The sequence below is a fragment of the Phaethon aethereus genome, assembly GCF_964289735.1.
Source record: "Phaethon aethereus genome assembly, chromosome: 3".
Taxonomy (NCBI): Eukaryota; Metazoa; Chordata; class Aves; order Phaethontiformes; family Phaethontidae; genus Phaethon; species Phaethon aethereus.
This window is the reverse complement of record NC_138576.1, coordinates 105,950,708-105,970,535: the sequence shown is the minus strand read 5'-3', so window position 1 is coordinate 105,970,535 and position 19,828 is coordinate 105,950,708. Positions and strand designations below refer to the sequence as shown.

The following is a 19,828-nucleotide window of genomic DNA, read 5'->3' as shown; positions in this document are numbered from 1 at the left end:
TTGTCTGTAGCAGTAGTTTTCTTCTAAACTTTGTCATTCTCTAGATATTGAGTGCTATCACATTGTTTTATAGGTATTATTACTAGCTATGGATTGTATATGGATGGTGTTCTGATGCAAAATTCATCACAGCTAAGTTGTTATGCTTATGGACTTGCTCCTTGGAGTCTGCATTCCTTCAGAGTCCAGGCATGTACTGCAAAAGGTTGTGCTTTGGGTCCGTTGGTGAGTACCTTAATTTGCATTCTGGGAGTGTAATAAATGTCAGATGGCACTGAATATCAGAGTAAATGGTGATGATTCACACTGGTCAGTACTAACCCATCTGGCAAAATGTGACATTTAAAAAAAATCCTGTATGAAGAGCTGCTAAAGATTTGATAGGTCATTGTTAGGCACCGTTCCAAAGTAGAACATAGGTACAGTGAAGAAAGGCAAAATTCGAGGCTGAAACACACATTATTGAAATTAAATAGAGTTAATGTGTTTGAAAGGTCCACATGTACTTTAGCCAGATTTATAAGGACGTACATAAAGAAAGAGTTACTGTTCCAGTAATGAGCAAATTTCTAGCTGCCTGACTGAAAGGACTGAAGTTAATTTGAGATTTGCAGATGCCAGAAGTGGCAACAGGAACAAGGAAAATATCAAGATTCATAAATATCTTTTGAATGCAAGTATGTGATCGAAATACTATACTGGATATATTTTAACAGTCTTGTACAACATCCCATTTTTTCAGCATTTGAGAATGCAGGAATGTTAAATGTGATGTGAAAAACAAGCCTTCTGAGACTTTTTTATTTTGTTAAATGTTTTTAGATGTATAGCTGAACTGATAAATCCAGGATGATTTCATAGTATTGTAGCCGATGAATAACTGGAATAATATCTACTAGGTTTTGTTTTCAAGCATAACTGAGAAAGAAACCTGTGTTAATTCTGATATTTAATTTTTTGTTTAACTCAGCTTTATGTGTGTACTTTTAATTTTGCCAACAAGAAAATTAAGGGGGGAAAAAAAGGAATATTTGGGAGTTTTTAATGTTGTTCTGTTTATTTTTCCATCATAATTTATAATATCACTATTTTGTGCTCTGGAAAGAACTTCCAGGTTTTTTTGTTTGTTTTTTTTTGTTTTGTTTTGTTTTGTTTTGTTATATAATTCATTAGTCACATTTTCAATATTCTTCCCAAGATTGCTTTCTTTCAAATGCCGGCAACATCATCTGTCTGTAGAAGACAACTAGACTTTATAACCATTAAACATTTTATAGCTTGCCCTACTTTGAAGGATATTTACTCTTAAAAGCTTGAATGGCTTTTTGCCAGTTTTTCCTGTACATTTTTTACAACTTCACATATACCCCAAAAGCAAACCTTATTTTTAAGGTATTCGATGTACAATAACGTAATCCATTGTGTTAGTAGTGGTGTTTAAGACAAGTCGTTACCAGACTTTGCATACAGATGAAATGTGTCTGTTTTCAGTACTTCTGTCCTATCAAATAAGCATCAAAAGGACAGGACAGAAAGGCAGTAGTTAGAGTTTAAAAAAATATTTTTAGTAGTCTTTTTTCATATCCCCCCTGAACTGCAGATTTGCAATTTGACTTTTGAAACAATTCAAAGTAGGGGTCACTGTAGCCGATACTCATCTGCATCTCATGATCAGTATGCAAACTGTTTTCTAAAGCCAGTGATCCATCTCTAATCACAGGAATTGAAGTACATCAACTTTATTTAGACTCACCTAAGTGCTGCCAGGAAGTTAAAGCACTGCATTTTCGTTTGATTTTTTTGAAAGATTTTTATAACAATCACAGAATAAATCCAACACATTAAAAAAGAAAAAGAAAAGAAAAACCAAATATTTTGCCTCTACTCTAAATAGTATGGGAAACATCTCCAGAAGTAAACTGATATGCTTCCAGCTATTTTCATTGCTGAACTTGCGCTTAATGTGCCCTAATCGATGAATGAATGCTATGTGACTATCCTAAACATAGGATTTCTCCAGTTTATGTTTCTGAAGGCAGCTCTGAAGATCTTAATCAGTTATGAGAGCATTAGTAGATACTGTGTTTCAATAACCTTTTTATTTGGGTTAGATAACTCTTGTTTAACTTTTCATTGTTCAGTGACTATGATTTATTTTCAAGTGAGATGCAAAATGGTAACACATAAATTAAGAAATGCTACATTTTAACCTCTTTCTGTTAAAGGCAAGATACTGCTTTTGTATCTGTTCTAATAGGTTTTTATTTCTTAAAAAGGAATAAAAATATGGATTATCAAGAAATAGTGTAACCTCTTACAGATTCTTTAGAGGAATTCAGGAGATCTGAAATGTGTTAGCTCTTGTAAATATCTTGTAAATCAATGGAATTGGTCAACACTGAATATTTGCCATCTCAACCCACTGCTATTAAAGCTAAATTTCAGGTTTTTAGCTTATGTGTATGCTAGTATTTTTTTTTTTTAAACTTAGTTGGATGACAATGCTTTCCCAATATTATTATTATTCCTATCCTGTGATTTAGTGTTACTTATATGATAGCAGAGTATTTTTTATTGTTATGAATAAGCACATCTGAAAATATCACAGAATTGTGTATAAAGTAATGTTTAGAAAAAGAAATATGGAACAGGTTTTCTGTGCTATATGTTTATATACAGAATGCACATTTTTTACACAAAATACAATTTTCAAAATACACTGCAGAAGTGTAGCTGTAGAGGATACTACATGTACTGATACTAAACTGTGTTTCAATATTTTTTTATACTGAAAAGTATAGCAGGTCATAATGATAAGGCTAGAAACACAATACAGCTGTTGCAGATGTTTAGGATGTGGTACAGTTTGCTAAAAATTATACTGTTTTAAGAATATTTTAATCCTCTTCAGTAGAAAAAATAGTTGGTATTCATTTCTCCATGTTTCTAATGTGATGAGATTGGAGCACCTGCATTTAGCAGCACAACTTTACAGGAAATTATTTTAGTTTAGAAAGAACAGTTCAGTCAATTCTTCCATAAAGATGTTTTTTACTGAAATATCCAAATAATCAATGTGGCGCTGATCCAATAAATCCATGAAGCATTTGTTTATCTTTAAACATGTACTTTATCCTGTTGACTTTACTGCAACTGCCTACCTATTTTAAATATAATAGAGTGTATGAATATAGAAGCACATGTAGGGATATTGACGAACATGAAAGATATCGCCTGGCACTTGTCAGCAGTAAGCTTTCCAAATTTTACATGCTAAAAAGTAAAACATTCATGTTTCAATGACAGAGAAAGTATGTTTGGTTATTTTGATGACAAAGCAGGTGTGGCAGATTAAAAATAGCATTTATTAGCACTCTCATGAACTTGCAGCTGAGAGGCACTTAGAAAGTTGTGAAACCATCTTATACCTTAGAAAACACCAAATAAATAATGTATGAAAAACAAGCTTGTTGCCATAAATAACATAATAGCAAATTATTTTGTTTCATAACACTGAATGTTTACTACAAGTTTTGAGGTTTAAATACTAAATTTCATTTATTTTTATTAATATTCATAAATAAAATATTTAACAGAATGAGTATTTATTTATATAAAAATCTTTCATATTAATTATATTTTCCAGCTCTTTTACAATATTTTGTTTTCTCTTAAAGATGTGCTTTTTATTGCAACTTAAATTTGTTAGGTGAAATGAGAAGTTAATTCAGGGAGCAGCAAATATTCTGCAAAGGATATTTTTTCTCTGTCTAATGTCTATAGTAACTTACTACAGTGTTTAAGCGCATGTTCCTTACAGTTGTCTTTTAAAATGCAGAAGCTAAAATTCTGTGGTCTTCTATTGCTGGTTCCTCTCCTAACGCTAAGCTGAGGTCAGTCGTCCACATGAGGTGCGATGGTGTTTTCACAAGATTCGAAGAAATGACTCTTTCATTCTTTTCCAGTATTTTCCTGTTCCACACAGGGGTCTCTGTGTAAAGTATAAAAATGTAGCTGAAAGGAAAGTAAAATGGTTAAAAATTAGGATGCCTGCACTGGTAGTTACATTTTTTTTCTAAAGAAATAACTTTCCTTAAAATTTTGCATTTTCATTCCTTCTCTGTTTGTAAACTATGGCAACAAATCTCGATCTCATGGTTGAACTTACAGGTAGAAGCTCGGACCATGGAAGCTTCCCCTGAGGGAACATTTGATGTATTTGCTACTGTTGATGGGCCCAAAGAAGTTCAATTAAAATGGCTTGCCCCAAATAAACCTAATGGAAAATTGACCTACACAGTCCTTGTCACTGGTCTCTTCTATGCTGATCGAGGTATCTTTTTTACCTTTATAACAAGTCTAATGATAGCATTGATATTCCCTTTAAATTTTTTCAAAAATTCCCTTAGCACTACATTTTTCTACTTTTTTTGCCACTCCATTGATTATTTTAGAATCATCAATTTTATTCTTTAAGAACTGTTGCTTTGATTTATGGTGCTTTACATTTGTACAAACACATAAATTGCCAAACAAAGATAAGCCCTCTGCACTCATTTAGTCTCTAGATATACACATGGAGTCTTATCTCACAACCTTCACTCAGATAAGGAAGCTATACTCACAAAATTTCAGTTGGTTTGCTTATGTAAGTAGGAGCCATCCATGAGAGCTGTTCATAATATGGTTGTTTGTGGGTATATTTGAAATTTATATAAGCTGCAGTAAAGAAGTAAGGCTTACAAACAGCCAGCTACCTAAAAAGTATGCAATGAAAGCAGACACTTATTCCTAAAAATAAGAAAGGAAAAGAAAACAGACTTTTTATTTCTATACAACAAACGGACTCACCATGTGATACAAAAGCCTGAAAAGTAACAGTTATTAAAAACTTACTGTATCGTGGGCTGCTGTTTTGTTTACACTGGTTTATGTTGTGGGGTTTTTTTTGTTTGTTTGTTTTCTTATGTCTTTTGTACCTAAACATAACAATGTGGTCTTGGGTGGAAATGTTGCTAAATGAGAGTCATAGAGTTAGACAGTGATGTTACCCTTGCTTAAAAGACTATGTAAGGCACTAAAGAGTCTAAATGGACATTTTTTTCCAAATGCATTGCACAAAGTGCATATTTTTCAGTTCAAAGTAAAATGCTGTGTCCTCTAATTATTATAAAAATGTAAAATACTTGGGCAGTGAGTAAAAATGAATGTTCACAAAATGTGTGTGAGCTTTTAATATGTCAATTTGAGCTATTAAGCAAGCTCTAAGGTATAATAAATAATAAAATATTGTACACAAATAACGTTTATGAATTATACCTAACAATGTTGTCATTAATTTTTAGTGCACTTTAAATAGCATGATTGACATCAGGCAACTATAAAAATGTTTTCTTATGAGTATAATATGAAATCGTGGTTGAAAATAATGCTTGGATGACATTTAATCCTTCTATGTACTGTACGCAAATTTAATCAGTATTATAAATGCAGTAACAGACAGAGAATTGAATCACTGATGGCTTCATAACTTGCCTTTTTTTTCCTGCTCAGAATGAGAACAATTTGTTGTTTCCAGTATCGGTGCTAAAGAGAACATACACGCTGTAATTACTGTCCTCTACAAAGTAGTATATAAATGAACTTGTTTGTGTGCTGTTTGGAGAAACACATTCATTGAAGAGTGTAATGTGTGGTAGGCAGTCTCAGCTGACCCCTCACAAAGGCTGTTGTGTCCCTTTTTTATGCAATGAAGGCTTTGATGTATTCTGCTGTGAAGCACTTGTAAGATTATGAGGAGAAGGAGTGATGATCAATTTGAAAAAAAGGAGCAACATTTTGGCTGGACCCATGACAGCACAGCCATTTCCGCCAAGGCAGCAGGGTGAATAATGCAAAAGCCATATTCCCCTTGTGTTTAATCTTGCATTGTTTTTGCAGAGAAAATTTCTACTTGCTTTCTAAGTCATGTCATCCTCGGTTGTCATCCCGTCTCTCAAACCATCAAAACGGTATTAAATGTTGCAAAGCTGTGCAGCTAGAGAACTTTCAAAAGTCAGAACCCATTTGCAGAGCAGCCCTTGTAGAAAATGTATTCTGTTCTTGGCAGAATTTTCCTTCAGTTCTTTCCACTGAGAAGTTTACTGATTTCTCCCAGTGGAATCTGCTGGAATTTATTGGTTCATGGTTGGCAGTCACAGATTAAGGTAAATGTCGATCCGTAATGACCCTCTACATGTTAGTATTGCAGTAAAGCTGGGCTTTTATGTCAAAGATATCGGAGAGGGAGCTATTACACATGACAGGGGTGATCAAGGGACTCCAGACCAAGGCAAGCATTATTAAATATTGACTAGTTCTGTGATTTATGTAGAGCTGGAGGAAAAAAGTGACTTTTTAACCATTATATATTCTTCAGCAACGAAAACCAGCCATTTATCTCCTGCTGGTAATAAAGAACAGAGTGCCTGCATATTTTAGTGGAGGGAAAACCTGGCCTTATAAATGAGATGGACTCTTTCATGATAACATTTCAGTTTGCTAATTGCCAAAAGCAAAACAGGCAAATTGGAAGCAATTATAAGAGTTGACTTAAAGTGGCTGCTGTGTTAGTTCAACTCAGGAGAGCTGGGTGGTGGTAAAAGAATCGTTGAGGGATGGAACCCAGAAAAATTCATTAAGTTTGTTCGCTGTTGCTGAAACTTTGTTTTGCAATGCTAAGTAAATACAGTGTGTTCCCCCCCAGAAGTCAGAGCTGTAGCGATTGACATTTATGCTGGCTGTTTTGGGGTATGCAGGAAGGAAATTGAGCATTAATTCATCAAACTTATGTAAGACATCATCTGTTCACTAGATTTACACAAAGCTTAATGAATTGTCTGATGGCTAATTGGTATTTTCTTGACATAATGAACAACTGTATTTCATCCGTTGCTGCAACGTCTGTTAAAGAGGCAGGGATTAAAATGTAAAAATTGGAGGTGGAATTCACATAGAAGGGCTGCATGTAAGCATCAAAATAGTTGCACTCATCACTTGAACTTGTGGCCTGCACACAGTGCACTAAGCTGGCAGTTTGGGAAGCTTAGGAAACAGATTTTAGATCTCAGATCTGTAAGGTCACATAAGTGAATAGGTTTTGAAGATTGTTGCCTCGCAAGAGTTTGTTGCAGTGACCACACTGATATTTTTGTAATTTCTGTGTATATAGCTCTCAGTTGAAAAATCTCTCTTTCCGTTCATTATTATAGATAAAACCTCAGGCTTTTGGTAGGAATATGAGTCTTTAATAGACAAACGTATTATTTCTCAAACAGTGCAGTCACCTTCGCCTATTAAGAAGCTTAATTATGTTCTGTGGCAAAGGACTTCAAAGATTACTAGATGTCAAAATAATGTCTGTTATGAAGAGAGGGGAAATGGGGGAGATTTTGCTTGGTTGGCTGGCTGAGCCATTCCAGCCATGACCTGTTTTTGTTTGAAAGTAGGGATACTCAATTCCATAACGCCAAGAACCACTTATAAAAAAAGCCCATCAGATATAAAGAATATTATGAAAAAATATCCCCACAGATTTTGGCAATGCTTCTATAAAAGTATAGTATTTATTTACTTTGCTAGTTAGTTATTTGTTTCTAATTGAAGTAGAATTAGAGAGAATTGAAGCTAAAGAAACCTGAATATTTAAGCATGTCAGGGTGTATTGCAGAGTTATCTATAATTTGATAATGTAGGGGTTATTGTGTTTGATCAAAGAGTCGGATTCATTATATCACTATCTTTTTCAACTGTAACTTAACTACATGCGACCTGAAAGGTCTACATTCGAACCTAGCATGTCTCCATGTTTGTTTGTTTTTGTGTTTTGTTTTGTTTTTTTTTTAAAGTAAGAGGTGTTATGTCTCTGAGGGATGGACTCATGAGATACACACTTTTTGTGTAAATCCTTCTGCATAAGTATAGCCCCTGGACAGGGCAAAGTATATCATTATGAGAGCGATTTTTTTCTAATGCATGTTGTATTTCTATATTTTTACACTGCCATTCCTAATGTATATTGTAAAACTGCTTGATGTGTTTATCTTATCGGTGCCCTACTATATAGCATATGGTATGTTGAGATAGCAGGTTGATGACATGGAAAGTGTTTAAGTAACATGTAACTTAACACTTGCTCTGTCACAAACTTGTTATTCCAACACTTTGGAGACACCAGCTGATCTAATGCTGAATATTCTATATATGTCCCCAGATTAAGGTCCTTTTTTGTCCCGTTCCAAATCTTTCAAATTTCACATATGTATGTCTCTGACTGTCTTAATATTTTATGTACACTGTTTTTCCACCAAATGGGTCTGCCATTCATCCATCTTTTGTTTAAGATACTATATAACTTTCCATCTAGCCGTTTTTACAAATATGCATACCTCATAGGAATTGAGGTGAACAGCCCGAGAGCTTATTGGTTATTTCCTTGTTATAAGGAGTTGTATTTAATTCTAGACCGTTTTATAACAGGGCCAGGTCATCTTAAGTAGTTTGCAAGAGATTTAAAGCTGCTGTGGGGTTTTTTTTGGGTGGGGAATATTTATCCTCTTACAATAAAAACAACAATGCATCAGTAAAGGTTACATTGTAATAGATAAAAGAAAGAGAGGCTGTTCTGGTTGTACAAACTTCTTTAAATTTCTGACTTTTGATCCAATATAAATGTTTCTTAATGCATGTCCTGGTTTTTCATTCCTGTTTAGTTCTTATATTGCTGATAATACTTATTTTTTGATTTTTAGATACTAGCATGGCAAGGTCTTGGTAAATAGTGTGCACCTAGTGAACATTTATTAATAGCCAGATTGGAAGAGAAGGAAATATCAGCATAATCTGATTGAAAAGGTCACTGTGGAATTGCAAGTGTGAAATGTATATCAGCACAAAATAGTTTGGATTTTCTGCCAATAGAGGAGGATACTAATAATGGATTTTTCCATAGTTTGACTGTACTTTAACAATGTGTGTAAGAGAAATACCTTATCAATTAGCCTTCATTTCCTAATTCAACTGTTTATTTTTCTGACAATCCTTGTCTTTGCAAGTACTTGTTAAAATACTGGAAAGAACTTTGTTAGGTCTGTTTCACCATTCTGATCTAGACAGGTATGTTTTACGAAGGAGTATTTGTTCCCAGCCACCTGCATATGGGGATCAAATATGATTTTAGAAATTGAGGGCTCTGTCCTGATTCTGCAGTGCTCAGGCAATGTGTTTTCCTGCAAAGACAAGTTGCTTTGCCTCAAGTCATTTAAGTCCTGGTGCCTCCTTGGAAGGAGCCTTAAAGAGGAATTTGTTTTGCAATTGGTTAGACCAAGGCATGAAATACTAATATTACCAGATCACAAACAGCTTTTCTCACTTTAAGAGGAGTTAAAGTTCTTGTTATTATCTGATACACTTCCAATTCTCAGAGGACTTGAGGAGGAAAGGTGATGGTCAGGCTTATTTCCCTCAAGCAGTTTCCACATTCAGCCCTATCTACCCTCAGGGTGGTTTAGGTTAAGTACAGGGTCATTTTTAATTGTATCTGGGTATCTGAAATTAAGTTCTAGTACAGGAAGAATCAGGTATTACCTCTTTTCCAGAGGAGAGAGTTGGAGGAAATTCTTATCTTCCTACCTGTGTCAGATGACTGCATTAGCACAAAATTAATCCAAATCTGTAGTCCCCTGGATGTTGTGATGCATGTGAATGCAAGTTTGACATAAAGAGAATCCTTAATTAACTATATGTCCTTAGGGAGTTTCACAACACAAAGTTGCAGGGTTATACTCAGAACTCTGTTGCTCATGAATGTAGAAATCAATGTACGTTATTGTCAGTTTGGATTTTTTTTTTTTTTTGGTAACTTCTGCTGTTGACATGTCATCCAAGGTTCGCTCTTTTCAGCGTATGATTTATTTTCAAGACAAGCTATTTCTTAAAAAACTTACTAATTTTTTTTCTTGTTTTTGAGTAGTTATTAAGCTTTTCCTCTCACGTAGCTGAACGTTCAAGAAGCTAGTACTAAAGAAAACTGTAATATTTTTTTGGCAGTAGGTAAATATCAGGACTGTGTTCTTCCTGCATTTAATCACTTACCAAAGGTGTTTATAAGATTATGTGTTTCTGTGCCAGGGACAGACCATTATCTATTAAGGATAGGAAAATTCATTCCAACTTCACTCCAGTAATTTAGGTTTGTGCGGTAATCCTATACATTCTGCAACCTGAATTCCCTAGTAGTAATTGGGGTTTGACAAGCTTTGATGAAGTTTTTATTTTAACAGTATAAGGACAATCAAATTAGATATTAACTACGTAACTTTCTAGGGTTATGCCAGAAAGATCATGATACTACGACAGGTCATCCTTTTACGTGCAGTTGATTTGGCTTTTTATGTTTCTCTACATGGTTTTGCCCTAAATAAGCTAGAGGGAGCTACTCTATAAGTAAGTACAACAAACACCTGAGTGATTCTGAGGTTCTTTCAATCTACAAGTGCATCATTTATGATGCCTCATGTAAGGTGACTAGAAAAACCAAAAGAATGTCTTATGTCAAATGAAAATCCTAGATCAAGTTTAGAGCTTCATTCCTTCCAAAGTATTACAACTAAGTGTAATGGTATTTGACAGTATTGACATTTTTTATATGACTTCTTTCAGCTAACTCAGCATTCTGAAAAAAATAAATAGTGTTCTCCCTTTGTGATTGAAAGGGTTAAATAGTACCAATTCATTACTACTCACAAAAGGATTTATTTTGTTCTCATAAATCAGTTTTATTCCACATTTTTATTATTCCCTTGGGTCAGCTGCTCCAATTGAAATCAATACAAGTGCAAGTGACACAATCAATCTAGATATTTGATTATGGATTTGAGACTCCCAGTTCTGCTCTGTGTGTTTAGCTAGTCTCCTTCTGATAGTGTCCCTGGAGAATGGAAAATTCTTATTGGCATCCATGAATTATGGGCATAGATTCAGAAACCAGATACTGTGATAATCTCCATTTATGTACTGCTGCAGCTAGAGAAAGAATGTTCTAACCATGGAAAAACAAACTTGAAGATTTTAAAGGTAACTGTTTCTGAATTTTTTTAGTGTGTAAAATCTCTCCTGCAATAAACTTTATGAAGTATCATCATTTGTTTATAAAACCCCTGAAACAAAATGGATCCGATCAAAAATTTTATGCTCTATCATCAGCTTAACATTACAAGTACAGCAAACATTGTTGCTATTTGATGCCTTCTGATCCTTTATAGACAATAGGATGTTACGCCACTTGGGGTACTAAACTGTTCTGGGATGCTTTCTTCTGTTCATGTTGGGATAAGAGCACCTGGACACTGGAAGCCAGTGTGAAATCTACGTAAGCTGGTTCTATTCATAGAATGCTTTCCAGAGTTGAGTGACCGTGTACAGTGTGTGTGTTGGGTCCAGGACTGATAAGGGGCATCAGTGCTGTTGCAGCAAAGTGACTTACAATACAGATGAATATACTTACAGCAGAGACTTAACACTACACTTGAATACACTGTTTTAACTGGAAGGTCTAAATGAGACACTCAATTGTAAGACTCATTGGACATTTCTGTGTTTATGAAAGAATGAGAAAACTGAAAACGGTAATTTAAATTAAAAAGTTTCTTCCCGACAGTTTCATCTACAAATACAGAGTTTTTAAGTTGAAAGCCTCATGGTGCTGAACTGGAAGCTCAAAAGGGTAGATGAGACCACACGCCAAACATTCTTCTCTGCCTGCCATCATGACAGAGTCTAATCTCAGCTGTAGTCGCTAACTATCCATGGGATCTGTGCTAACTTTCTTGTACGAGCTCCCCCATCAAGCTGTGGACTTGGTTCATATTTCAGTCCACACAATTAATATGCATAGAAATGCACATTGCTTTGTGTTTGTAACACTAATGATCAGTTATTTCTATTGACAGGAACATGCTTTCATTGTAATGATTACACCTGCCTTGCCCTAGGGTTCTTGAAGTGTTCTCCAAGTTTTCATAGAATCATAGAACAGCAGAGGTTGGAGAGCACCTCTTAGAGATCATCTGGTCCAACCACACTTCTCCAAGCAGGGTCAGTTGGAGCATGTTGCACAGGACAGTGTTCAGTTGGGTTTTGAATATTACCAAGGGTGGAGACTTCACAACTTTGCTGGGTAACTTGTTCCAGTGTTTGACCAACCTCAAAGTAAAAAAGTTTTTTTCTTAAGTTTAAACAGAATTTTTTCTGTTTCTGTATGTGCCCATTGCCTCTTGATCTGTTGCTACATAGTGCTGAGAAGTGTCTGCTTCTTTACACCCTCACATCAGATATTTGTACATATTGATCAGATCCTCCCCCCACCAGGCTTTCTGCTCTTGAGGCTGAACAACCTCAGTTCTCTCAAACTCTCTTTGTGTGACAGATGCTTCAAGCCCTTAATCATCTTTACATGGACTCCACTCCAGTAAGTCCGTGTCTGTCTTGTACTGGGGAGCCCAGAACTGGATGAGCGCTCCAGATGTGTCTCAACAGGGCTGAATAGAGATGAGGGATCCCTTCCCTTCATCTGCTGGCAGTGCTCCCCCTAATGCAACCTGGGAGGCTATTGGCCTTCTTTGTCGCAAGGACTCATTGCTGGCTCATGTTCAACTACTCATCCACCAGGACCTCCATGTCTTTTTCAAAGCAGAAAAGCTGATTTCCAGTGTCAGCCTCCAGCCTGTACTGGGGGACAACTCAGCGTGATGGACAGAAAGTTCAGCATCTGCGTTCTGTAAGTCTCAAGACATTCTAAGATAGCTGCACCAAACTGAAGTCTGTGAAAAGTCACAGAAGGTGCCTTTGCATGTTTTACAGTGAGGGAAACTGAGCTGCCAAAGACAGAACTTGAGAAATACAGTCAGAAACTACATTTGGGTCTTTAAGCTTTCAGATTTCTGCTGTATGTGGCCGTAAAAAATGTCATCTTGTTCTTTAAATGTTTTCTATTTTTCAGTCTTGAAACTAAAGGCTCCTTTAATTACCAGGGAAAAAAGGAAAAAGCTAAGGTTTTTCAATGTAGACAATGTGAACTGTTTGTTAGTTACAGGAACATAAATACTTGGGCTTTTTAGTTTTGCTACTTTGCCACTGTACTTTTAGATTACCCATCTTGCCTCATCCAGCAAGTTGCCCAAGCCCATGAGTATGAAGGTTTCCTGTGACAAGGGAGGCTTTAAGTTTTGTACTCAGTTTGATGGATTGAGACCATGATATGTCCTTAGGAACAATACACCTGTCAGCTCAGAAGCAGAAGAACAAATAGTGCCTCAGGAGATTGAGGCACAAACACAACGCCTCCCAACGCTTTGTTGAAAAGCATGGTGTCAAAGCAGAAACCACTTCATAAGATCAGTATAACAGTTGGGATGACAATTGGAAAACTGTTCACTATCACAGTTCTTAGGAAAAGAGTCACCAATGAAGATGGGGAAAGCAAAATCTTAGCTGGGAGGAAAAGAGTAGCTTGTGTGCAAGATAATGAGGCTGAAGAATAGGCAAAACTAATGGACAAAAGAATGAGCTCACTGAAGAGGAATTGTGCATATGGATAGAATTTCCTGCGAAAGACCTGGTGCCAGAGCGCCAGGAACCAGGGCAGGACAGAAAATGGTGCTCAGTGAGGATGAGACCGATGGAAGGATGAGGAAAGGGGGTGAACATGTGACTTTTTGTTTCATTTTTATTTTGTTGTTCTGGCAACTTCTTCTGTGGCCCAAGATAACACACTTAACCTCCGTATGCTCACACACATATAAGGCAGGCATGAAAATAACTGTAAGTTGTTGTGCCAGTTAACTAAGCAATCTTTGTATAATTCTTTAGATCCTCATATGAACTATTCCTTGACCTGTATTTTTTCTACCATTATTCTTTTAGACTTCTACAGCGGGAATATTTCTGCTTCTATCTGTTTGAATATTGTGGAGCAACATGCTCTCTAAGATAGGTTATCAAGATCTGTACATACATAATGGAAACAGTATAGATTTGTAAGAATATTTCACAGTGTGACACAAAACCTTGAACTCGCCCCCAAAATACCTTTTGCCATGTGTGCACACAGTATGTAGTCTACTTTTGTGATTGAAACCTCATAGTATCTTGAAATGGTGATATTGAAAGAAAATAATAGCTCATTAAACATTTGTGATGATAAGACTTAGGCGTTTCAGGCTTAAAGTACCTGTCTGCTTTCCACAAACTATGGTCCTGTAATATCATTGACGTTAAAACAAATTGGGGGTAAGATGAGGTGTCAGTCAATTTCTAGGACACTGCAAATAGGAATAGGCAGAATTCTCTTTCACAAACATGTTTCAGTTGTTGAAGGTCCCATAAGAATACGAACAGAGCAGTATAAGGAGAGTGATTTTTGACCAGTATCTCCTGTATAACAATGGCTAGCTGTTGATGGTTGGGGAAAGAAAAGCATGTGAGCTATTTTTCTCTAGCATGGCCTCCTCACTTCCTGAAGTCAGCAGCATAGTGTTGTCAACGTGTTTGTGATACCAACACATTAAACTGGATATATTTAAACTTATTACTTTAATAGGCAGCAATGCAATGATAGTAATAAAAGTGTTTGGTAATTTGGAAAACATTCCCTATACATATGAAACATTAATTTTTGCTGTTTAATACACAAAAAGGAAGTATCTCAATTTCTTACCTTTTTCCTTAAAAACATTATTTTTGATCCAGATAGGAAGAGTACATTTAAATGTGGCAATTTCTGGGGAAAACCCACAATTTTTAGATGTGAGATGAATGTGTTTAGTTCGTATTCTTTCTTTTTTCCATTGCAGTCTTTGTCATGAGAATAGTTTCATGTTGTACCATTTCTTGCACTCCTTACAACCTTTGTCACATGAATAAGATATCAGAACGCTAATGACTAATATACAGTATTCTGTGTCTGCTGATACTATACTGTACTACCATGACCTTTGCAATATTATGTATTCGGATTGGCTGTCCATTTCACCTCTTCCCCACAAGTTAATAAGGCTGTAAAAAGGAGAGAACTTGAAATGGCCAGCCAGTCAAATTACAGAATATTGAAAAGGTCAGAGCAGTACAGCACACAGAAAAAAATTACGGAATATATGAGGCATTAAAATTCTTGTGACAATGATTATAACAAGAACGGAAAAGGATACCCATTTATGTTATTTCAATCTAGTGAACCCCATAGGTTGATGGACCCGGGATAGCAGTAATTTACGCACCACCGACCTACAGGAGCCTTATTCTCCTATTTACAGTAGCGCTAAGTAACAGGAATGTACATCTGCTGGGGAGCCCCCTTCAAAGTGTCCACCCAAAACCGCAGTGAACCTTCAAGCACAAATACTCGCCAGGTAGAGTTCTGTGTGCAGCTTAGCACTTTTAAACAATGATTTTGATTGGAATATGTATTTGTGTGTCATCTTAATGTAAGCAGGTTTTGTTACTTGACTTTGTTTCAAGTATACATTGTTTTAAAGTATGTGTATGGATTTTCTTTAACCCTAATTTCTCTTTGGATAATGTTTTTCTGAAAAAAGAGATACTTTAATCTGGTATAAACTAGGAATAAACTGGGAACAGCATAGCTTTTTCTCAAATACTGGACTTAGCCAAAGAAGTCCCTCAGAAATATTGGGGGAAATATGGAGAGCCTTATGAGCAGGAAGGCTAGTAAAAAAACAAAAGCATCACAATGCAAAACTGTGGAAGTTTAAGGAGCTTGGGGAAAACTTTTCATGTCTTTTTTGATAGGCTATAGGAGGTGGTGGCTCTGAGCCCCCTTTCATCTGAACTCATCTTTTGGTAAGGGTGCTCGCGTGTCTAAGTATTGAAGGTTGTGGTGAGCCAATTCTAGGAGTTCGTTTTCTGCCTCCTTAGCTAGGTTGTTCATGTTAGCTATGTCTTGAGGGGATCTTTCTTGTTGGAGCGCTGGTGACTGTTCACAGCAGAAGTTATGAGGCACAAATATGCTGTAATGAGGAGGTATTCTGGTAGAAGTCTCTTGTCTGAGGTAAAACAATGTCTCTTAGGTCTTTACCAGTGTCTGAGGCAGCTGCTCTTTAGGTCTGTGGTGACTTGCTGGTAGGCTACAGTAGGACCTGTAAGCAGAATGGAGAGAAAAACACACATGAAAAATAGAAAAAGAGAGGCCTCATCCACTTATACGCACAAATAAGGTCCACACTGAAGCAGCCTAGGCAGGAATGGCACAGAGCGATATGACAGGTTTATCGCTGTATCGCTTTCTGTCAGGCTGAACCTATGTGTCTGCATTTTCCAGCCCAGTGAAAGCAAACTTTAAGCAGTGAGAAGTGGCACAGCTGCATATTGCAAGTCATCCCCAGTAAGACCTGCATTTTAAAAATGTTGTTCTAATATTTTACTTGCCACTAGCAGTAAGTTGCTTGGCTGGCAACTGGGATAAAACACCTTTTGTCTGTGTAAAATTCAGCTTAGGAATTGCAAGAGCATCTCAGTTTTTTATTAGAAGCAATGAAAAATTTTGAATTGCTATGTTGTCTAACTCATTGTAAATTTGCAAGTTCATTTTTGAGCTGAATAAAATGGTTATGTAATTACATACTTCTCCTAATTATTGAGTAATTATATACTTCTTATAATTGCCGAGTAATCACTCTGCTATAACTAGAACTTAATGTTACAACTAATTGTATAATTACTGTATATTAATGTTGTTATCCAGGCAACTTGGAATAGAGTGTTATCCTTTTAATTCCTTTTCTGTTACTCAAAACTGTATTTTTAAAAATATAGTATAGTTAGTCATTGGAAGTAAGATTCGTAGTGGAATAAAAATAGCAGCAGAGGAAGTACATGCTTTCATTCTGGGCTCAGGTGGATGAGAATAAAAATATTAACATGTTAAAACTGTACCATAGACAGAAAAAGTTGAATTTTCTCATTAATTGGGTACATAAGTTGCTGTCAGGGAGCCTACTTTCATGCTTAAGTTTTGAATGTCCTATGTGCCTTGATCTGTCAACACTGGATTTTTAAACTTTCCTACACATTGGAGGTGAAACATTTTAAAAATGCATCTCTCTTCACAGTTGAGTGTTTCACCTCCCTAGGACCTTAAGAATGTATGTGTTAGTTGGCCATTTCTAATGGCTTTATTGTTGTTACTACAACAACAGGTGCATATAACAGTCTCATGTTGTTAGGTGGGCATCACAAATAGTAGGTTGGTGGTGCACAGAAAAACTGTGACAGATAATGGCAGAAATGTGCTTTGCTGGGTTGTATCTACTCCCAAATCACACACAGGGACAGTTTCACAAAGATGCAGAGGGAGGGTTTGAGATACAATTTAAGAACTGAGATCAAGTAATGTAGATGCATTTTTCTAGTGCTGGCTGAGTAGTGTGGGTACATAAGAGTAATCTCAGAGAAAATAGCTTTGCTTCTGCAGAATTGGTATGTCTGTATGTGGAATGTGTAAAATGTGGTGGTGGTTCTTGCATGATAAGAAGCTTTGCCTCTGTTGCTGGGATCTCTCAGGCTAATGTAGAATTTAACAAAATCCAAAATAAATTCATGAAATTATTCTACGTTCACACTACTGTAGTTTGGGCAGTCTGGTGCTATGGCATGGTGTAATCCAGGTAGAATTTGAGCAATGAGGAGCTAGACTACAAGGCAGACTGAGAAAAAGAGTTTTATAAAACTCTCCCCCTCCCCAAAAACTCAGAAAGTGAGTTTTCCATATGTTACGAGTAGAATAACTGAAAACACGCTTTGTGCAGCTCTGTGAACATCAAAATAATTGAATGGCTTGGAGTTGTACCATAAGTGAGTCACAAATTGTTTATAGGAATCCCCAAATTAGAGCAAAGTCCAGATCACTCATGGTAAAATGTAATGAAAGCATGACTGAAATGTATTGCATATGCACATGTTATTACACATCACAGAATCACAGAATCATTAAGGTTGGAAAAGACCTTTAAGATCGTCAAGTCCAACCATCGACCCAACACGACCATGCTCACTAAACCATATCCTGAAGCACCACATCCACACATTTTTTTAATACTTCCAGTGATGGTGACTCCACCACCTCCCTGGGCAGCCTGTTCCAATGCTTGACCACTCTCTCAGTAAAGAAATTTTTCCTAATATCCCGTCTAAACCTCCCCGGTGCAACTTGAGGCCATTTCCTCTCGTCCTATCACTAGTTACCTGGGAGAAGAGACCAACACCCACCTCACTACAACCCCCTTTTAGGTAGTTGTAGAGAGTGATAAGGTCATAGAAGTGTGGAATATTGGAAAAACTCTTTCAGGTTTAATAACATTTCAGTTTTAACACCTCACTTGAAACGTGCATAAAAATGAGTAAACCCAATGAGTTTCACTTAAAAAATTAATTAAAAGAGAGTTTCTAGGGTTTTTTTTTAAATTCTATTTATCTTAGATTTTGTAGAAGACTCAGATGTGAATATTTAGTCTTCTGCCTTTGACAATGCCTTTATTAATTTAAGGTATTTTTAATAGTTATATTCTGTTTAATCTCATTCTCATACCTGTGATCTCAGACTTGTGTGATTCTGCTGTTGTTTGTAACGCAGAATTTTCATTGACTCCAACATGAGATTTCTGTATGGAATGATGGATAGTAGTAATAATATTAATCATTTATATAGCACTTTATATGTTCAAAATATTGGATAATCTTTAAATGAGCTCAGCTTTTCTCTCAGATACATAAGTGAAATCTTCATTGAGTCAAAAAAAATTGTTACTTGACGTACAATTTTTTTATTTTCCAGTCTTACTAATCAGGTACTTTGAAAAGGTTTATTTTGTTACTTTTGTAGGGTAGAATATTGTCTTATCTTAAGTTTGAGATCTTAAAAGGATTGTAAAGGACCTGTAGGTTGCTGTGGTGTCCTCTGATGATTTCAACTGATAAACTGAATTCTTCAAATCCTTGTATCAGCTTTGAGAGGACTACAGGCCATGTGGGAAAGCATGTGTTTCTTACTGCACATGAATAGTTCTTACGTATGCAATGAAGTTAGCTTATAAACTCGTAAGGTAAATGTTTTTCTAGTGAATTCAAGAAGTTTTACCACTTTTTCATAGGCATAAGAATTAACCTTAATTTTTTGAATTTCCAGTTATCATACTTCTGAAAACTGGCTTCTGTTTGCAGCATATAGCAGTCAGCTTTGCAACTGCATGGTTGGTTCATTTATTTTTCAAGTTTTGCAAGTAACACAAACTGTTGGCAAAAGGAGGAGAAAATGGAGAATAATATTTTTTTCTTCCAAGTAGGCCAATTTTTGGTGTTATTGGTATCAATGGCAACTTTTCATTTGAGTAGGAATTAGGGGGTTCACAAACACAGTGAGTTGTAAGAGATGCAAGGTCTAACATTTGTTCTCCCCCCCGTCTTTTTTTTTCATAACAGCTAATGCTAATTATTCTATTGTAAATGATACTCGGATGTTATGCAGCAGCAACGAATCCAATGTATGGGTACCCATTAAAGGACTGATTCCATTTTCGAACTACACAGTACAAGTGAATGCCTCCAACAGCCAGGGCAGCTTGATAAGTGATGCTATAACAATAGTCATGCCTCCAGGAGGTAAGTATGAAAAAGTGCTTTTTCTGTGCATGTAACAATTACACAAATACTCTGTTGAACAAAATGTTATTTATTATTGCAACTGAGGACTGGAAGTTCAGAAGAATATGTTTGCATTACT

At 36.0% G+C, this 19,828-nt stretch overlaps 1 protein-coding gene across 1 annotated transcript in view; it reads left to right on the top strand.

Moving 5' to 3' along the window:
• The window catches only part of USH2A (usherin), a gene marked incomplete at its 3' end in the record, with an annotated part of 396,540 nt that overhangs the window by 218,063 nt on the left and 158,649 nt on the right, over window positions 1-19,828 (top strand). Inside the window, exons 35-37 of the mRNA XM_081997162.1 lie at window positions 74-225; window positions 4,171-4,333; window positions 19,528-19,707. Of these exons, the coding sequence (XP_081853288.1) occupies window positions 74-225; window positions 4,171-4,333; window positions 19,528-19,707 (495 nt within the window). The remainder of the gene's footprint in view (window positions 1-73; window positions 226-4,170; window positions 4,334-19,527; window positions 19,708-19,828) is intronic.